Here is a 19,072-nt window from a genome sequence, read left to right as displayed (position 1 = left end):
ACCTTACAATAGTCAAGTCAAGTCAAGTTTATTTATATAGCGCTTTTCACAATACAGATTGTATCAAAGCAGCTTCACAGTATTAAATTAAAATAATACATCAATGTTTGTTTCTAGTGGAAAACGTCCACGTTTGGTAATGCTGATCAATAGTATTGTTGATTGATTAATTAATTAAATATCCCCAAATATCCCCAACTGAGCAAGCCAAAGGCAACAATAGAGAAGCATAAGCAATTTGTTACAAAGCCAACAATATTCATAGTGTACAATGCCAAGTTTATTAGAAAGTTAGACTAGGAAACAGGCTAGAGTAGAAGTGGAATGCAATATATATATATGTGTGTGTGTGTGTGTGTGTGTGTGTGTGTGTGTGTGTGTGTGTGTGTGTGTGTGTGTGTGTGTGTGTTTACATGCATACAAAATTTGAATATAATTGCTGCATGTTTTGTGGCTCACCAGAGCATGCACTCTGTCCGTAAACTAATTATACGCTGTAAAAAAAAAAATGATATGATCAAAAAGTCATGACAACATTACTTTAACTCATCAAAATAATTTAAGCAATTGCAAATTATACGAGATTCAACTCAATTTAACCAGCTTAATATAATTTAAGATTAAATGATTATACAGACAATTTGATTATACTTAAAAAAGTAATGCAGCAACTGAACTTAAGTTTTTAAGTTGAAATAGGTGGAAATGTTTTACAGTGTTGTCATGTTAGTTTCTGCACAATACCCTGTAAGTGTTTGAGGTCAATCCAGCCACTAGAGTCCACAGAAAGGACCTCTTGACAGCCATTGGTTAAGGACAGTCATGTGTGTGGGGTGGAGAGTCCTCTGTCAATAACTCTGGACTTTCAGGAAGTTCTCATGGAATAGCTGCTGCTCTGTTACAGAGAGAGAAAGAGAGAGCGGTAGTGTGTGAGGAAGGGGGGCTGCTCACAGAGCTGGGAATGGATATGGCTAACCTTTTTAAACACTTCTTTCGTGAGTACATATTTATCATCTTTTCCACTTAAGTATATCACTTTTGCTTAACAAAGTTGTTGCCATTGCCCTGCATGTACTGTTGACAAATTAACTTAATCTCAGAAGAAAGAACAATTTCTTCGAATTTCTTCATACTTGATGTGATTTTTAAGTTATGTACTTATGTTGTCAGCCCTGTGTAACTGTCCTTGTGTTTGTCTTGCCTTTTTTGTGGGTAAAGATCAGCTGAAAGTGTTTCAAAGTTTGTGATTATTTAGAATGTGTTTCTCTTCTTTTATATGAAGAATTAAAAAAAGTTATTGGGAGTTCAGTGCTTAATGACATTTTGGTTTTTGGTTGGTGCTCTTGGTTGTAAACCTAGATGAGTCACTCATATAATGTTATACGCACAACTGCAAGCTCATTGATATACATTTTACAGGGCAGTTAGGCTACACCCAGGTACTTCAAATACTTTCTTTTTTCTATAAAATTGTCCATAAGAGAGGGAGGAAATTGCAGCAGGCTCTTCAGGGTAGCTTGGACAGTCTTAAAAAACAAAAATCAAAGCAGAAACCCATGCAGGCCCCCTCAACCTCCTCTACTGTCAACTTGAGCTGCTCTGTGAAGGCGGCCGGAAGCTGTCTAATTCAACGCAGATTTCTAGTGCAGGAAAACAGAAGGATGTGAGGCAATGAATAATTGAGGCCTTTGACTCTGGGTTTCTTTCTCTCTCATTACGTTCTTCTTCCCCTTTGTAACACATTCAGTATTTCAGTGTTTTATTCCCCGCATTACAGTGGACAAGACAGTGGGGTGTCGTGACTTGGCAGAGTGAAGCAGCGGCTCTTGCAGGACAAAAGAATAGTAGCGACGGGACAGAACACTTCAACAAATGAGACTCCTTATTTGCTTTTCTCTTTTTTTGCACTTGTTTTATTTGCTCACTTTTGAATAGCCGGACTTTTCGGGAAAATTCGGGAGAGGAGGGAAAAAAACGTCAGGCTTCTCTGATGGCCTCCTGCCAGCTCTCTTTCTTGCTCTCTGTGTCTGCCTCTCTTTCTCTCTCTGTGCATTAGTATGCCGTGGAAGTTCAGAGAGCCTATTGTACCAAACGGAGGCGTGACCGATTCCTGCACAAAGAGAAAATGTCTCAAGTGTTATTTGTGTAATTTTGCATTCAAAAATCTGTTGCGGAAAATTAGCCACAAAACAAAATATATTGTCGGTTGAAATGAGAAAGAAAAGGACAGAGCAGCTGTGAGGTCAAAAGTGAACAGAAACACATGCTGAAGTTCATCACGGGTTTATATTAGTATGGATGCGTGTGTTGCAACGGCGCTACCTTTGCTGACAGTTCTTGGACGCTACATCTGTTTGTGAAGAGGCTATTTATCTTATGATGTCATTAGTGGAGTGAGCTCAGCCCGAACAGAAACAAAGGCAGGGTGATTTGGCTGCGTTCGCTCGGTTCCTGTCGTGGATATGAGAAAGCAGCTTGCCACGGGTCACGTTACATTGATAATCACACTCAGCTTTATCAAAAACCTGAGCTGAGAAAGAGATCTCATTCAATGTTGAGGGCAGATGACAGAAAAATGAGGTCAATTCAAGATGTTCAGTTGTGTTTCATGGGGGAAATTATGAAATTGCACAACAAAGCCACATGCAAACTTTGTCAGACGTATACAAACTTGTTACAAATCCTATATACATTAAATCTCTGTTCAGCTTTTGGGTTGAACTCTGAAGAACTGAAGACTTTATGACAGTCTCAATTATGTTTTAATATATACCTGTGATGCCAAGGTTTTTACTTTAGGAAGAATTCTGCCTTATCTCTGCTTTTGAATGTTTTCCCGCATGTGGAAAACTGGGAAATTGACTGGAAAGCTGAGCTGCCGTTATTCTGGCTGTCAGAGGAAATGAAACAAAAGCAGACAGGACACAGTGCCTCAAGCTCCATCCTTGAGTCACGTCATAAAGACAGTAATGCTTTCATTGCTGTTGCCTGGAATTTCCACTGAAATAAAATGTCAACTTTATTGGCTTTTCCACACATCCGCATGATGGTTTTACTTCTCAAAACGGTTGCATCACATTGATCATGATAGTGGTTTATCACTGACAGCTTGTTTCCCTCCAATTTTATGCCTGTGACTTTTATGTTTCCATGGTTATTTGGAATACAGCGACTGTTACGGATGAGTTTGGAAAGTTTGATTTTGATGGAGCAGATGAGCTCTGTAATTCCACACATATGAATGAGTTAACTGGATCAAGAGGCTGTTTTAGCCTACATTACAACACTGCCCTTTTTTTTTTTTTTTTTTTTTGTGTTTATTTTACAGGAAGCTCTTCTATCACTCTTCCGTTTTTTCTTCCTGTTGATGTTCATGGATGGGCACATTTTTAATTTCCTTTTCATTTGGAGGGGACATATTTTTTTTTTTTGGACATTCCAATAAGTTTATAACTCCCATGAATGGATCTTCTTAGTGAATAATAGATATTTTATTAAAAGTTGATGATTGAGTCTATAGTAAAGAGTTGCATCTGAAGATAATTTGTGTTGTTTGCATTAAATGCCATTTACATAAATAAATAAAATCCATTTACATACACCACCAATATGTTTCAGATAAAAGCCTATTTAAAAGTTTGGGATCATTATGACAATTTTAAATGTAAAATAGAAAAAAAGAAATAATACGTCTGTTATCCAAAGTGCAATTTAATTTATCTAATTATTTTGACTGTTTGAATTAACAGTAGTATTTTTTTCAAATTAAAATGTATTTTTACAACATGTAAAATTGAATTTAAAATGTACCCTATAGCTACATTTATAAATTTGAATGTATTTTTTTATTTTAAATAGAATTTAAAATGTATTCATATATAATTTTACTGGCACTCAAGATAACTTTATTATTATTAGCACAGTTGAACATTATTGTGCTACAACGTGTGTAAAATACAATGTCTTTAGTGGCTGTAGTATTAAAGGGTTAGTTCGCCCAAAAATGACAATTCTGTCATTAATTACTCACCCCCTCATGTCGTTCAAAACACATAAGACTTTAGTTCATCTTCGGAACACAAATGATGATCTTTTTAATGGAATGAGAGCTTTCTGTCCCTCCATTGACAGCTACGCAACTACCACTTTTAAGCCCCAGAAAGGTATAAGACATCATAAAACTACGGTGGTTTAACCTCAAATTTAATAAGCGACGTGAGTGCTATGTCTTGGCAAATAAAAAAAATTTAATAAAAAAATTGACCACATTATTTACAAAGTAGGCTATTAAAGGTATAGCGAAGGATCTTTCCAAATTTTAGATAAGACCTGCCCTCTCCACTTTTTGAAAAGTTTGATTGATTCACCAGAATGATTGACAATTAGGAGGACCAATAGTATAGGTTACCCACCAGGAAGTAAAACATCCTCCGCTATAGTTGTCCAGTTAGACATGTCAAATTTGTAATAAAGACATTTTAATTAAGGAGTGCCTTGGTCATCAGAGAATCAATCCTCCGCTATACCGTTAACCTCCAACACGAGTTCACGAGAGCACAACGACGCATGCGTGTTGTGTTAACGCAGGAGCAGACTTTGTTGTTTGAACACGCATGTCTTATGGGTTTTGAGCGATAAGGGTGAGTAATAAATGACAGAATTTTCATTTTGGGGTGAACTATCCTTTTAAGGACAGTCACATTTTTGAAGTCCAATTTTAGTTTAAACAATGGGAAAAAAGAAAACACATTTCTCTAGAAACTTATCAGCCTCTTGTTCTTCTGAAGACTTTTCCGTGAACTACTCTCTTGAAAGAAGAGAGCAAACTGGATCCAACCAGTACAAAGAGAAGCAGACAGCCCTGCTGCACAACAAGATGAGAAGTACATCAGAGTCTCTGAGAAACAGCCCCCCTCACTGGTGCTCAGCTGGCAACTTCATTGAAAAGTACATGTCAAATATCAGTTTCATCAGCAACAGTGAAGAAGAGAAGCCTCTGGGAAGCTGCTGGCCTTAAGGCAGAGTTTCACAGATAAAGTGGAATCTGAAACTTAATAAATAAATAAGAAGGTGTGCTGTTGTGGGAACAATTCGATTGCAAGGCAGTGGGAAATGCCCTAAAAAGCCTATGGGAACACCTGTGGGAAGCGCTGCAGAAAGCAGATGAAACTTCAGCTGAATATGTTAATTTAATGCATCCTTGGTGAACAAGTATCAGTTCCTTGAAAAACATAAACTTAGCGATTCCGGCCTTTTAGTACGGTTGTGAATTTTTTTTTGCTGCAGAGTTCTGTGTCATTTCCCATCTATATTATGATCCACATTTTTCTGAAAGGAGAAGGAGATGTTGACAGTGCTGGGTGTGTATTTTAGTATTTGTGTAGACACACAGACTCCATGGATTCAGGCCCAGAAATGAGTATGTTAAACTGATGTTTCATTGCCAAATCACTAAATTGGAATTTCTCTCTTTTGGGATCAGGGTGTATTTTCCTGATTTGATTTAGTAGTCATGTAAAACAGATAATGCGAGATGGTAAACCTGTCACATGTCAAAAACATGTCAGTTTGTCAATATTTACATTATTAGCATAATTAGTCTAATTTTGTGCAGATATGAAGTCTGGAACACTTGGCTGTCAGCTGGTTTGTGATTGTGCAACAGTAACACTGTTATTGTACCAGTGAACCAAAAGTGGGACAAATTTTTGGATTTTCTTTAAATAAACTTTTATGTGTTTATATGAACAAATGTACCTCTATGCAATTTTTCCTTATGGTTTTTCCCGCCAGTGACTATGTCACGGCCCTTAGTGTGAGATCATCAGCTTGAAACCCAAATGCTTAACTGTTTTGAATTTAGTAATGATTTTAACCATTTAAGAAAATTCACATGGATAATTGGGATTAAGCGTAACTGTCAGACTTCACCTATATTCACTGTGATGTACTAAATTACCATTCAAAATTTTGGCCTCAGTAAGATTATTTTTTTTATTATTTTTTTTTATTATACTTTTACTCTGCAAGGATGCATTTAATTGATAAACATTTTTTTAAAATTATATTCATCAAAGAATCCTGAAAAAAAAGTAATAAATAAATAACCAATACATTTGTTACAACATGGATGATAAAAAAAAAAAAAAATTATTGAGCAGCAAAAATCAGCATATTAGAATGATTTCGGAAGGAAAAATTTGACACTGAAGACTGGAGCAATGATGCTGAAAATTCAGCTTTGCGTTACAGGAATAAATTATATTTTAACATATATTCAAATAGAAAATGGTTATTTTAAATTGTAATAATATTTCACAGTATTACTGTATTTCTGATCAAATTAATGAAGCCTTGGTAAGCATAAGATATATTTTTTTAAAACATACAAAAAATATCTTACCAACTGCAATTTTTTTAAATGGTAGAACATTTTTATTGCTTTTATGAGCTTCGGGTTTAATTTCAAGGTGTTGAAACAAGAAAAAAGTATTGTTTAAACGTGATCATATGTGGCACATTATAAAGATAAATAATGTCAGTTTGCAATTGTAAGATACCAATATAGTATCATTAGTTAAGTTTCATAATTGCACATTTTTCAAAAAACAGTAAAAAAAAATTAAAAATAATACATTGTCCACATGCTCATATTAACAGTTTCTTTGACTGCAGGGATTGGGAAGGTGAAGCAGAAAGGCTGTGTGCGAGATTTGCCCTCCAGCTCAGAGAAATATGACAGCGATGAGCGACTGTATGACCTCAACCTGCCCGCACTGGTGAAGTTCAACTACACCGCGGAGCGGGAGGACGAGCTCTCTTTGGTGAAGGGCACAAGGGTCATCGTCACGGAGAAGTGCAGCGACGGTTGGTGGCGAGGAACCTATAATGGCCTTTCTGGGTGGTTTCCCTCCAATTATGTCACAGAGGATGTGGACAGGACAATGAGGGACGATTCCACTAGCTCTCTCAAAGATAAACTGGCATCAGTGGGGCACAATAACAACGGCTCTCAGGTTCTGCAGACTGTACAGGCACTTTATCATTTCAGCTCCGGCAATGTCGAGGAGCTGAATTTCAACAAGGATGAACTTATGGATGTGTTGGAGAAACCTGAGAACGACCCTGAATGGTGGAAGTGTAAAAAAGAAAATGGGCAAGTAGGTTTAGTGCCCAAGAACTATGTTACAGTTGTAGAGAAAACACACAGAGAACTGGGGAATTCAGGACCACCTACTTCAAACTATGACATTAAGCCCTCTATGGACGGAAAGTTTGGAGGAAAACAATGGTACTATGGGAAACTGACACGGCACCAGGCTGAGATGGTCTTGAACCAGAGGGGTGCGGATGGTGACTTCCTCATCAGAGACAGCGAGTCTACGGTAGTTGAATTCAATTGAAACTGTGTCTATGTTGTTTTTAGAATTAGTATAATTTTACTTTTTTTTCGTTAATTTATATATTACCAGCTTCTGGTGGTAGAAATTGAATTTTGCCTTTTTGCATATTTATTTATTTATCTAATTTAGTTTGAGCTTTGTTATGAACAAACATTTCATTTTTTACTTTCCAGCCAAACGACTTCTCCATCTCTCTGAAGGCAGTGTACAAGAACAAGCATTTCAAGGTGCAGCTAAAAGATGGACTGTACTGCATTGGTCAGCGCAAGTTCAACTCCATTGAGGATTTGGTGGAACATTACAAAAAGGCCCCCATTTTTACCAGTGAGCAGGGAGATAAACTGTACCTGATTAAAGCATTAAACTGAGCCTATACAATAGCAACATCATTCTGTTATCCATCAGCAACAACATGAAACTATTGACTGTGCATTGGGAAAGTGTGAAAACTTCTTTGGTTAAATGTAAATGTTAGTGTATAACATGTTAGCATTGCTCCAATTTGGGATATTCAGCTATTTTAAATGCAAACTCCAGTTAATATCAGATAAGCTATCTTTGTAATTGTACAGTTGTTCCAGTGCAGCAGTCCAAAAAATCACTTCACTTCATTTATGTAGGCTATGTACTTTCATAGGCTTCTTGTGATTATTCAAGACACTTAAAAAGTGGAGAATGAATGAACTATCACTGCAGTCAGGTTGTTTCCTTTACATTTAATTTGTTTAATATCAAGTCAAGTCAAGTAATATCAAGATCGAGCCCCTCAGAGGACAGTTAGAGAATGGACACAGTGACTTTAAACCACATGTGTGATAGCATTTTTACCTGATACATTTGTATTTGCAGCATTGATTTCATGAATTCTCATGCTATGTTCTTCTTTTGCCCGTGCCAAAACTTTCTCTTCAATCTATATTGGGTTTTTACAGAGGTCAAGACTATATTTACATTTCCTCCCCCGCCCTCCTCAATTTTTTTTACCACTAATTTGTCATTTGTAACAACTTGTAAACTGTGAATGATGCTTCCTTCCACAGTGAACTTTTAGATTTCTTTTACTTATCATTTATTGACTTGATAAGTGTAACATTTAAAAAATAAAGCATAGAACTTTCGTCCTTTTTATTTAATGCCTTCAGTAATTTCATAAAAAAAAATGTGCTTACAATATAGGCCTATATAATTATGAGGTGTACACAAAAATACATACAAGCTACAAAGTCTGTTACCTTTCCAGAGTAACCACAGTAACAACAATATGTTGTGGATCTTTTACGCTAAATATTTAGAATCTTTTTTTTATTTATTTTTTGAAATGATGATGAATTCTTATTTTGTTTGATTAAAACGCCTAAAGCATTAATATATTCAAAAGATTTGTAGTGACGACATTCGGTAGTCTTTGCTGGTTGGTTCACGTGACAGTGACGTGAAGTCTGAATCTGGCGCCGGAAATAAGCGTGCAGTTTCAAAACACTCGCGCCACCGACAGGCGTCCCTGAAACCTCAACTTGTAGTCAATAAATCCCTATAAGTACTTCAATATTCATCTCTCATGTAGAATTTGGATTTGGATCAGTTTACATACAGCAATCCTTTATCGTACTGGAGTCTTGATCGGGAGGTGAGTGTGGCCTGCAGCTGAACAGTTTAACTTAATCCACGAGAGCGTGTTCGCTTGTTATGAACAATTAATTGTAGTTGGATTAATCAGTTTATTTTTATATCACTATAAAGTGTCATTATATGCAATTCAATGTCTTTTACATTTGCTTTATTACACATTCGAATGGCGCTTTGTTTTTCTGGTTAGGACCTGACTCGGTGACGTTTCGTGTTTGTGTTGTGGTCGCAGACATGCAGTCATCAAACAAATCAACAAGTGCTCACCCTCACAACCCCTCGACCAGCGCCTCGCCGCGATACGGTGAAAAACAGCAGATGTCATGCATTTGTAAAATGAATATGATTAATAATGGTCCCTAGCAAACTATAGTCTAAACTAAAACCTGGTATATCTCCTCCGAATGTGTTGAATCAATTGTTGTCACGCCCAACATTAATTATAATGCCTATCACCCAACACCAGCTTTTATAGATTTCATGGATGTCGGCGGAACAGTGACCATATCCCAAGAAATTGCAAATCTAACAGAAGATGGAGGGCAGGACCTGGAGGCAGAGGAGAGTGTTCAGATTGGATCAATTCAAGGCTCAGTTGTTGGTCTGCGCTACTACACTGGAATGGTAGGGGTCTTCACGTATATACACACACACATACGTGTGTGTGTGTGTGTGTGTGTGTGTGTGTGTGTGTGTGTGTGTGTGTGCCTACATAGGGTTTCTAAGTGCATTGCTAAAGGACCGTATTCCACATTAACTCATCAGGAAAAGCATTTTCCTGTTGCTGTTTAATACTAACATAATATACAAGAATGCAGTATTATTTACTGCAGTACAACATAGTTGTATATCTTCGCCATGAACTCAACTGTATTTTCCCGCCATCTGTACCCGCTTAATTCCTCTGCTGCCCTTATCACCTGACAGGAACAGGTCATCTCACACCTGTACCTCCACACAGTGTATATTGCCCTCTAGTGGCTTTATTATTCAAAATACAGAATAATTCTATTAGGTTCATTCAATCTCGTTTAATAACAGGAATATTGTGTGATTGTGACGTATGCTGTAGGTCAATAAAGGAGAGATGGTGTCTTTGGTGAGAGAGCCACAGAATCCCTATGACCGAAATGCAGTGATGGTTGCCAATGTGTATGGCAGTCAGGTGGGGCACATCAAGAAAGAGCTGGCAGCCCCAATGGCCTACATTATGGACAACAACTTGGCAAGGGTGGAAGGGTACTGTAGTTTCTTCTTTTCTAAAAATATTTTTGAAGTAATTTGTATTAAATATGCAACTGATTTTTTTATTGCAAATTGATTGCAACAGATCTCTTTTGTGTTTGATCTCTTAATAGGGTTGTGCCCTTTGGGAATACTAATAAATTCACAATGCCTGTGATCCTCACGTTCTGGGGCAAAGAGGAGAAGCGAGAAGCTGTGCATAATCTGATGATACGCTATGGTTTCAGACTTGGCTCTGACTTGAAAGGTGGGTTTTTTTTTTTTTTTTTACTGACAGTGTATTGATGCCATTATTTATTCACTACTTAGTGTTATTTGGTGAATACATAATGCTTATATGATTGACATTATTTTTCTTATTCTCTAAGGAGGTGCTACCCAAACATCTTCGCGTAAAGATCTGCTTGGATTGTCCTCAAAAATATCTGCCATTCCTTTGACTGTGGAAGAGGTACATTTCGTCAAGTCACCTTTATTTATATTGCGCTTTGTACAATACAGTTTGTTTTGTAAAAAGATACAATACAGCTTTACAGTGATAACAGGAAAATTATGCAACGAAGTTTGTTTCGGTTGTACAGCAGCTCTTGAAGAAAATAGTGTCATTGTCCAGCTTAAGTAAGTTCAGTGTTGATTCATTTCTGTTGGAAATATCATTAGTTATTAATTTAGCTCATTTATCTATACAGCCACTCTAGATAAAACAGTGATGTCATTGTCCAGCTCAGTTCAGTTATAATACAGTGGTGTCAATGCAGGCAGATTAATAATAATGTTGAATATTAAATGTCCGTTTTATAGATATTTAAATGCATGACATTGCCGTTTTCAATGCATAATTTAGTTTTATCAGGTGCACACCTGTTAGTGCCATAAAAGCTTTTTGTCTTTCCTTTTAATAGGCAATAAGTCTGTTTATTGTTCTGTTTTAGCCATACTCATTTATATGGTTAGTTGCATTTAGTATTCATTTAGCATTATTTATTATTTTAGCATGCCGTTTATGACCACACAGTGCTGCAACACACCAGCTGAGAACCACCATAAACCAAACCAAGTTTGTTTAACTTCAATGAAATTAATTTCTAATTATTACATTTTTGTTACATCATATCAGCTGAAAAATGCCTTTGACAAGCTCTTTGATGATTTGATGGAGGATAAAACCAGAGAAATGGAGCCAGCAGAGGTGAGCACAGATTGAAAGAACAGCTGTTTTTTTTACTGTCAATCTCATCCATCAGTTACTTACAGATGTCTCTGTTAATGTCTGTCCGTACAGGCAGTGTTCACTCCTCTACTCCCACATCAAAAGCAGGCGCTCTCATGGATGACCTCTCGTGAAAACAGCAACGATCTGCCCCCGTTCTGGGAGGAGAAGAATGGCCTTTACTTTAACGTTCTCACTAACTTTGCAGTGAAGGAGAGGCCTGAGAAAGTGCTTGGTGGGATTTTGGCTGATGACATGGGGCTGGTGAGATGATCTTAGACTTGTTCTTTTAGTGCTCAATATAAGCCCTACTAGTGCTCAGAACTTGTATGCTGTGTTTCAGGGAAAAACCCTCACCACCATTGCCTTGATAGTGTCTAATTTCCACAATGGGAAACCCCTGCCACTGGAACAATGTGTAAGACGCAGATAAAAATTTCTTTAACAAATAAAGCATGTGTGTGTAAATGAGGTTTTGTTGATCTAATGAATTTAACTGATTACTGTGACCTTGCATGTATTTGCAGCCAGAATTTAATCATGAACATATCAAAAATACAACTTTTCAGGAAGGATCATCCATGCCTTCTGCTACCAGAAAGAAAGCAGCCTTAAAAGGTAAAAAATGTCACATGTTTTTAAAACAAATCCATTCTGAAGTGAAGTTACATTTGTTGTAGAATACTGACACACAGATGCACACATTTTATATATATATTTTTTATTTACAGAGAAAAGTGGAGACCCTGAAGAGTCAGGGGAACCAGTGGGGTCGTCTCCATTGAAAAGACTGCATGCTAACAGTGCCACTGCTGACACCATTGATGAAGATGCACCTCAGAAGAAAGGTTAGTTTCTCTTAAGTCCTAAAGCATGTACAAATGTCTGTGGTTGGTGAGATTTTTTAAAATATTTTTGAAAGAAGTCTCTTATGCTCACCAAGCATTCATTTATTTGATCAGAAATACAGTAAAACAGAAATATTGTGAAATATTACTACAATTAAAAAAATGTGTGATAGCAAAGCTGTCCACTCCAGTCTTCAGTGTCACATGATGAATGAAATCATTCTAATATGCTATTTGGTGCTCAATTAATATATAACTATTCTTAATATTCTTAATATTATCAATGTTGAAACAGTTGTGCTGCTATCATGATCTTTTTTTTTCTTTTTTTTGGGGGGGATTCTTTGATTATAAAGAACTGCATTTGTTTTGTTTTTTTTGTTTTTTTTAAACAATGTAAGAGTCTTTGTCAATTTAATGTATCTTTGCTTCATTCTTTCCAAAAAAGAAATCTTGCTGACCCCAAATTGTTAAACAGTAGTGTGTCACTTTGTAATAAAGTGTTTGCCAAATACATAAACGTAAATGTTAATAATAATGATTGATTTTGTTTTTGTTTTACACTTATTTGTGTTTCTTATAGCAAAAACCACAAAGAAAACTGCTAAAAAGTCTGCCAACACCAAGAAAGGTATGCTTGCTTCCTGTCCTTTATTTTTCATGTAAACTGAAAGGCAGATTTGTTAGATATATTTTCAGTGTCAACTGACTTTGTTCTCACTCTCTAATACACAGGAGCGGTTCTGCTGGATGATGTGGACTTCGCTGCCGCTCTGGAGTGCACTTCCTCACAGGCTGTGCCAGCAAAAAAGAGTGCGAAGAAGAGTTCTGGTGGGTGTAACATTAATGACCATTTCTTCCATTTGTTTATTATGGAATGAGAGAGTTTTACAGGAATCAATCTGCTTTGTGTGGGTTGTAGGCACTGGTAAGGGCCCATCTGGAGCCGGTGGGGGGTCAGGGGCCAGAGCCACTTTGATTTTATGTCCCCTGTCTGTCCTTAGCAACTGGCTGGTGAGTGTTGAAAATCAGTTTTTATGAAAAATTTTAAGAAAATATTTAACTCACATTTCTCTCATTTGTGCTTCATATGCGTGCAGGACCAGTTTGAGCAACATATTCGAGCTGATGTCACATTAAAAGTGTACCTGTACTACGGTCCTGAGCGCAGCCGATCTGTTGGCCTTCTGTCTGGGCAAGATGTGGTTCTCACAACATACAATGTGCTTTCATCCGATTTTGGGGTGGGTGGATTTAAAACACAGTCCTGCTGTTCTTGGTGCTTAGACATTGTCATTACATGACGCTGCTGAGCCATCCTGGAGGTCACGAAGTTAGATGGTATTTACATTGTGTAAATAGTGCAAAGAAAATATTTTTTATTGCGTGAAATAGTAGTTAGATGCTAAGTTTAAATAGAGTTAGATGCTACTTAGTGCAAATAGTGGCAGATGCTATTTACACCTCGGTATTGTATTGTAGGACATTATAAAATGGTATGCAGTAATAACATATTCAGTGTATATTTATTAAAATCATTATATCCTTCCATATTGGATCTGCTCCTCAGAAAAAGTGTCCTTGAAGTTCTAGAAAGAGAGCCATGGTAACAATATGGGCTGCACTCTGGTCAAAATATACCAGTCTGTCCGATCAACATGAGGACACGACATCCAGTTTTATTTTCAAGCCTATTAAATACATGTTAAACACTTTATTCCTACTATTGAATACAAATTAGGCACTTTATATCCACTTTTTGAATATTTTTATATATGTTTTATTTAAAACAAACGTGCTGATTGGGACTGGAATTTATTCCCGTATGCTGCCCGTCATAAATCAAAGCACGTGACATACAGTGGTCGCCAGAGAACACCTGAAAGGTGACAGAATGAACGATACTCGTCTGTTTTTGCAGTACACAAGCAGCGGCCAGTGTGAAAGCACAATGCCCTGCATATGCACAGCTTCTGTGCTGCCTCCACTCTGCTTGCGCATTCAGTGTGAAGTGGCCGTTACTCTTCACGACACTGTCCCAGTTACTGGCTTCATTTCCTTTGTAATTTTGTGTGGCTAAACTAAACACTAGTTGGTGGAGTTAGTGTAAATAGCCTCTGTCAGCAAGACTGGTGTAAGTAGACCCTCTAAAAAACTTGGACAAATGGTGAAATAAAAAATGAACTTTGACCCTGCCTGCAGAATAAAGCCAGCAGTCCTCTGCACAAAGTGAACTGGCTGAGGGTGGTGCTGGATGAAGGTCACGTCATCAGAAACCCTAGTGCTCTTCAGAGCAAAGCTGTGCTGGGGCTCCAGTCAGAGCGCAGGTGGATCCTGTCTGGTGCGTTCATTTGGGTTACCTCATCACCTGTGAATATCATCAAAAGGACAGATCATTAATTTTAATGCCTATGAAGTCCACGTCAATCATGCGTATTTTTACCTTCAGGAACTCCCATTCAGAACTCCCTGAAGGATCTGTACATGCTGCTGTCCTTTTTGAAGCTGAAGCCTTTTGATGTGAAGGAGTGGTGGAACAGAATTATTCAGAGACCTGTGACCATGGGCGACAGATTTGGACTAAAGTATGTTAATGGCTGCGTCCCAAATCACACTTTCAGTGCATTGAATTTAATTACCTTCTCTATCGTATAACTGTCATCAGGAACTTGCAAGCGCTGGTGAAGGGCATCACACTGAGGCGCACCAAGAACAGTAAAGTGGCCGGGCGCGCGCTGGTGCAGTTACCCGAACGGAGAGTGTTTGTGCAGCATGTGACTCTCTCTGAGGAGGAGAGGGAGGAGTATGAACAGGTCAAGAGGGAGGGCAGGGATATCGTCGGCAGGTGGGCACACTTTTGCTGCAGATTTAAAGAGCATCAATATTACATAGGTTTAAAGTCCGATAACCGAATCCATTTGTCTTTACAGGTATTTCCAAGAAGGAACGGTCATGACGAACTACGCCGATGTGCTGGCCATCCTGGTCCGTCTGAGGCAGTGCTGCTGTCACCCCAGTCTTGTGGGCAAATACACAGTGGCAGGTATAAATTAGAGTTTAGACAGTCACTGATTACATTCAATTAAATATCATTAAATTAAAATAAATTACACTTAATAAATAAAACATAGCTTACATTAAAATTAATTTAAAGCTTTAACTACAATGCCACAGCAGCACCCTAATCAGTTGTGTTGTGTTGTGAAGAATCAGTTGTCTTTCGGGGAACAAATGTTTTGGATGTGTGTTAGGTGATCTTGGGACCCCCGGTGAGCTGCGGGAGCGTCTCATCAATAAGATCACATTGGTGCTGAACTCTGGCTCGGACGAAGAGTGCGCCATCTGTCTAGACTCCCTGCGGCAGCCTGTCATCACCTACTGCGCTCATGTGTACTGCAGGCCCTGCATCTGTGAGGTCATCCGCTCAGAGAAGGTCAGCATTACTTCAGCATCTCAGAGGTTTGCTGAAGTCTCCTTTATTGGATGTTATTTCTGCATACTGATTGTTCCTGTCTCTCAGGAGCAGGCCAAATGTCCCCTGTGTCGTGCTCAGATCAAGACTAAAGAACTGGTGGAGTATCCTGGAGAGGAAGTGGAGGCTCGATCAGCAACTGGGGAGAATTGGCAATCAAGTTCCAAAGTAACCTTGACATATATGCATCTTAGGCTGTTTTGGTCAATCTGAAATTGGATGGAACTCAAAGGGGACTTTACAATTGTGTTTGTTGAAATATAGTTTACTTGCTACTAAAGCCCTAAGTATACTTTGGCCATCCCAATTTTTGTGTCTGTGCGCGTACAGCAGTGTATGTGTGAGTGACTTGAGCACTTGAAAACAAAGTCCACTACGCATCTTTCAATGCTCACGGCCAAAGGAGTATACTTTAAAAGTCTCGCACACTCTACTGTTTTCAAATAATTCATATAAATGTACCATATTAGAATGATTTCTGAAGGATCATGTGACACTGAAGATGGGAAATTCAGCTTTGCCATCACAGGAATAAATGAAATTTTACTACATATTCAAATAGAAAACAGTTCACAATATTAACTCTTAATTTTATTTTTGATCTAATAAACAGCTTTGGTGAGCATAAGACTTATTTAAAAAAAAAAATTTTTTAAATCTTACCCATCCCAAACTTTTGAACAGTAGTGTAATAATTTCATTAGATTCGGTGGACAAAAGATTGAGCTGCATTTAGCTTTTTTGGTTAAATGTAAATAATTAAGAAGGGAAAATGCTTCAGAAAGGCACACAAAATCACTGTCCTGCGCAAACATTAACACTTAAGTTTCTTCAGCGATTAAACAGTCTTTTGTGTTGGTCATATGATCAGCCATGTTTGAATAAAGTGCTTTTCTTTATGCAGGTTAATGCTTTGATGAGCAACCTGTTGAAGCTTCGCAATGAAGACCCCACTGTGAAGAGTCTTGTGGTCTCTCAGTTTACCAGGTTTCTGGATGTTATAGAGCTTCCCTTGAGGTATAGTTTTCATTCCTGAGGCTACTAAAAATTAGACTGTACTACATACTGAAATAAATAGGTAGCCATTAGTGGTTTAGTGTGCTGACGCTGCTGCTGTCTGCAGAGAATATGGATTCTCTTTCACTCGCCTGGATGGCTCAATGAATCAGAAGGCCCGAGCAAAGGCCATTCAGGACTTTCAAGACTCCTCTCCAGGAAGCCCCACCATCATGTTACTGTCACTCAAAGCTGGAGGAGTTGGGCTTAATCTAACCGCTGCTTCCCACGTCTTTCTGATGGATCCTGTGAGTTGAAATCCCCAGGATAGTGTCAGCCACTAGGTGGCAGTGATGTCATGGTTTGATTCTGTGTCAATGGATCTATAATGGGGAATGAATAGAGGCTTACACACTCAAGAGCTCATTTGTTTGTCTTTATTCTACTGTTTGTTCAGGCCTGGAATCCTGCAGCAGAAGACCAGTGTGTTGACAGATGTCATAGATTGGGCCAGAGCAGAGATGTGGTGATCACTAAGGTACAATCCATGGCAAGCACACAGAGGAATGTTAGCGACTGATCCCAGTTGCTATTATTGCACGCCTGACGTTTTTCTCAGTGGTAACAGACAGTGCCGACAAATGCAACAACATGATGTTAATGGCTTCCTTATTAGTTCATAACGCTGAGGCTAACAATGAGGGCTCCAGATTGACTACAATAGTCACAATTTTGGTTTAAAACAATTAAAACAATCAAGAATTCAAAAAACTAGTTTTACAGTTGGAGAAGATTGTTACATCTTTAGAGTGAGATGTTTCCTGAACAAAGGGATGGTTCACCCTAACATGTATATTGTCATTTCTCTCCCACTCCAAACCTGTATGACTCACTTTCTTCTGCAGAACACTAAAGATGATATTTTGAAGAATGTTGGTAACCAAACAGTTTTGCAGACCATTGACTTCCATTGTATAGATGGGGGAAAAAAAAGAAAAGAAAGAACACCAGAGACATTTCTCTTAGTATCTTCTCTTATGTTCCACAGAAGTAAGTCATACAGGTTTGTAATGACATGAGGGCGAGTAAACATTTTTGTGTGAACAATCCCGGTTATCCTTTTTTTTTTAGTACGTGTACTTATAGTGGGCTTATCTAAGAAAGTACTGGTAATATACAGTAACGACACAGGTTAAGGTTAGTACCTAGTTATTGTAATTGCTATAATAAGTACATAGTATGTACATGTGGAACAGTCTATAAAGTGCAACCACTGTCCCTTTAAGCATGTTCTTTTTTTGTTGCACATACTAATAGACACAGTGAGTGGTCAAGCCTGATTAAACTCATGAACCAGTTCCTTAACAAATTACTAAAAGATTCCCAAAATTTTCTCAAGTGAGTTAGTAGCTTGAATCAGACCATTCTCCCATGACATTGAACAGAGTTATTTAAGTTATACAAGATTCAAAATGAACCAAGAACCTTAAACCAGTTTGAGACTAGTGTAATTGTCATTAAATAATTGACTGATATTCATTGGTGTGTAATATGACAGTAAGTGAAATCCACATTTCACAACAGAGGTCTGTTGTAATTTTTTTTTTAAATCAAGTATCGTCTAGAATTCTGAGGCCAAATTGTAAGCTTGGATTGACAAAAGCTGAGTGACATTTTGAAAATAATCTACATTCCACTTTCAATCAGACACGAATAAAGAGCGACATTTACTTGGTACATTAGGACTATTAGACTGACAGTATCAACTTAAAACAAATTTATACTAAAACTTGATACATTTCTAGTTTACAAACTAGAATGATTATCCAGCTATTATGTTTATAGTAGATAATCAGTGTTTGAGTGTGCTTTGAAAGGTCAAGAAAGTAAAAAAAAAAAAGTTGATCACTGAAACAACTTTCGTTGTCTTCTGTTGTTTAGTTTATTGTGAAAGACTCTGTGGAGGAGAACATGGTGAAGATTCAGAAGAAGAAGCAGGAGCTTGTGGAGAAAGCTTTCGGAGGGAAAAACACACAGAACCTTAAACAGGCACGGATAGATGAGATCCGAACCCTCATGGAGATTTAGTTTTACCTAAACTTTACTGCAGTCTGTTCATTTCAGATTATTTACTAAAAGCAGCACTTTTTTTTTTTACTCTTTTGCAAATTGTTCAGTAAGGTTGTTTTCCCTAAATTCACTTTATCTACACAATGTCTGTATGGTTGTTCCAATGATTTTCATTGCAATAAACACTTAACTGTCTTTCTTT

The 19,072-nt window shown here is 37.7% G+C and overlaps 2 protein-coding genes across 5 annotated transcripts; both read left to right on the top strand.

Moving 5' to 3' along the window:
- The first annotated feature begins 847 nt into the window (after positions 1-847).
- On the top strand, positions 848-16,054 carry nck1a (NCK adaptor protein 1a). 2 transcript variants are annotated; one of them, XR_014206707.1, is made up of 4 exons: positions 848-995; positions 6,676-7,385; positions 7,577-7,877; positions 16,037-16,054. XR_014206707.1 is itself a non-coding variant. In XM_082172601.1 (3 exons), the coding sequence occupies exons 1-3, from the start codon at positions 962-964 to the stop codon at positions 7,769-7,771; spliced, it is 939 nt and encodes a 312-aa protein (XP_082028727.1). In that variant the 5' UTR covers positions 848-961; the 3' UTR covers positions 7,772-8,531. The 2 variants fall into 2 exon arrangements, 1 of the variants encoding a protein (XP_082028727.1); XM_082172601.1 differs by lacking the exon at positions 16,037-16,054 and having other exon boundaries at positions 7,577-8,531.
- hltf (helicase-like transcription factor) lies at positions 8,836-19,065 on the top strand. 3 transcript variants are annotated; one of them, XM_082172597.1, is made up of 25 exons: positions 8,836-9,030; positions 9,262-9,333; positions 9,496-9,653; positions 10,102-10,268; positions 10,388-10,521; positions 10,643-10,725; positions 11,392-11,463; positions 11,557-11,748; positions 11,828-11,902; positions 12,012-12,102; positions 12,216-12,332; positions 12,916-12,963; positions 13,068-13,163; positions 13,255-13,346; positions 13,433-13,576; positions 14,535-14,673; positions 14,782-14,917; positions 14,998-15,177; positions 15,263-15,375; positions 15,584-15,765; positions 15,853-15,972; positions 16,709-16,821; positions 16,928-17,108; positions 17,258-17,338; positions 18,742-19,065. In XM_082172597.1, exons 2-25 carry the CDS (start codon positions 9,264-9,266, stop codon positions 18,886-18,888), a joined length of 2,931 nt encoding a protein of 976 aa, XP_082028723.1. In that variant the 5' UTR covers positions 8,836-9,030; positions 9,262-9,263; the 3' UTR covers positions 18,889-19,065. The 3 variants fall into 3 exon arrangements, with proteins under 3 accessions (XP_082028723.1, XP_082028724.1, XP_082028722.1); XM_082172598.1 differs by having other exon boundaries at positions 8,837-9,030; positions 9,220-9,333; positions 12,054-12,102; XM_082172596.1 differs by having other exon boundaries at positions 8,837-9,030; positions 9,220-9,333.
- The last annotated feature ends 7 nt before the right edge of the window (positions 19,066-19,072 follow it).

The sequence above is a fragment of the Leuciscus leuciscus genome (genome assembly GCF_965113295.1).
Source record: "Leuciscus leuciscus genome assembly, chromosome: 6".
Lineage (NCBI taxonomy): Eukaryota > Metazoa > Chordata > Actinopteri > Cypriniformes > Leuciscidae > Leuciscus > Leuciscus leuciscus.
The sequence above is the reverse complement of the archived record's forward strand: the minus strand, read 5'-3'. Positions and strand labels throughout refer to the sequence as shown.

Bases quoted from the DNA above. Each gene is read 5' to 3' on its own strand.
- nck1a (XM_082172601.1), top strand. From the start codon at position 962: ATGGATATGGCTAACCTTTTTAAACACTTCTTTC. The intron at 996-6,675 runs GTGAGTACATAT...CTTTGACTGCAG, and splicing joins CCTTTTTAAACACTTCTTTC to GGATTGGGAAGGTGAAGCAG. The intron at 7,386-7,576 runs GTAGTTGAATTC...TTTACTTTCCAG, and splicing joins TCAGAGACAGCGAGTCTACG to CCAAACGACTTCTCCATCTC.
- hltf (XM_082172597.1), top strand. From the start codon at position 9,264: ATGCAGTCATCAAACAAATCAACAAGTGCTCACCCTCACAACCCCTCG. The intron at 12,103-12,215 runs GTAAAAAATGTC...TTTTATTTACAG, and splicing joins AAAGAAAGCAGCCTTAAAAG to AGAAAAGTGGAGACCCTGAA. The intron at 12,964-13,067 runs GTATGCTTGCTT...TCTAATACACAG, and splicing joins GTCTGCCAACACCAAGAAAG to GAGCGGTTCTGCTGGATGAT.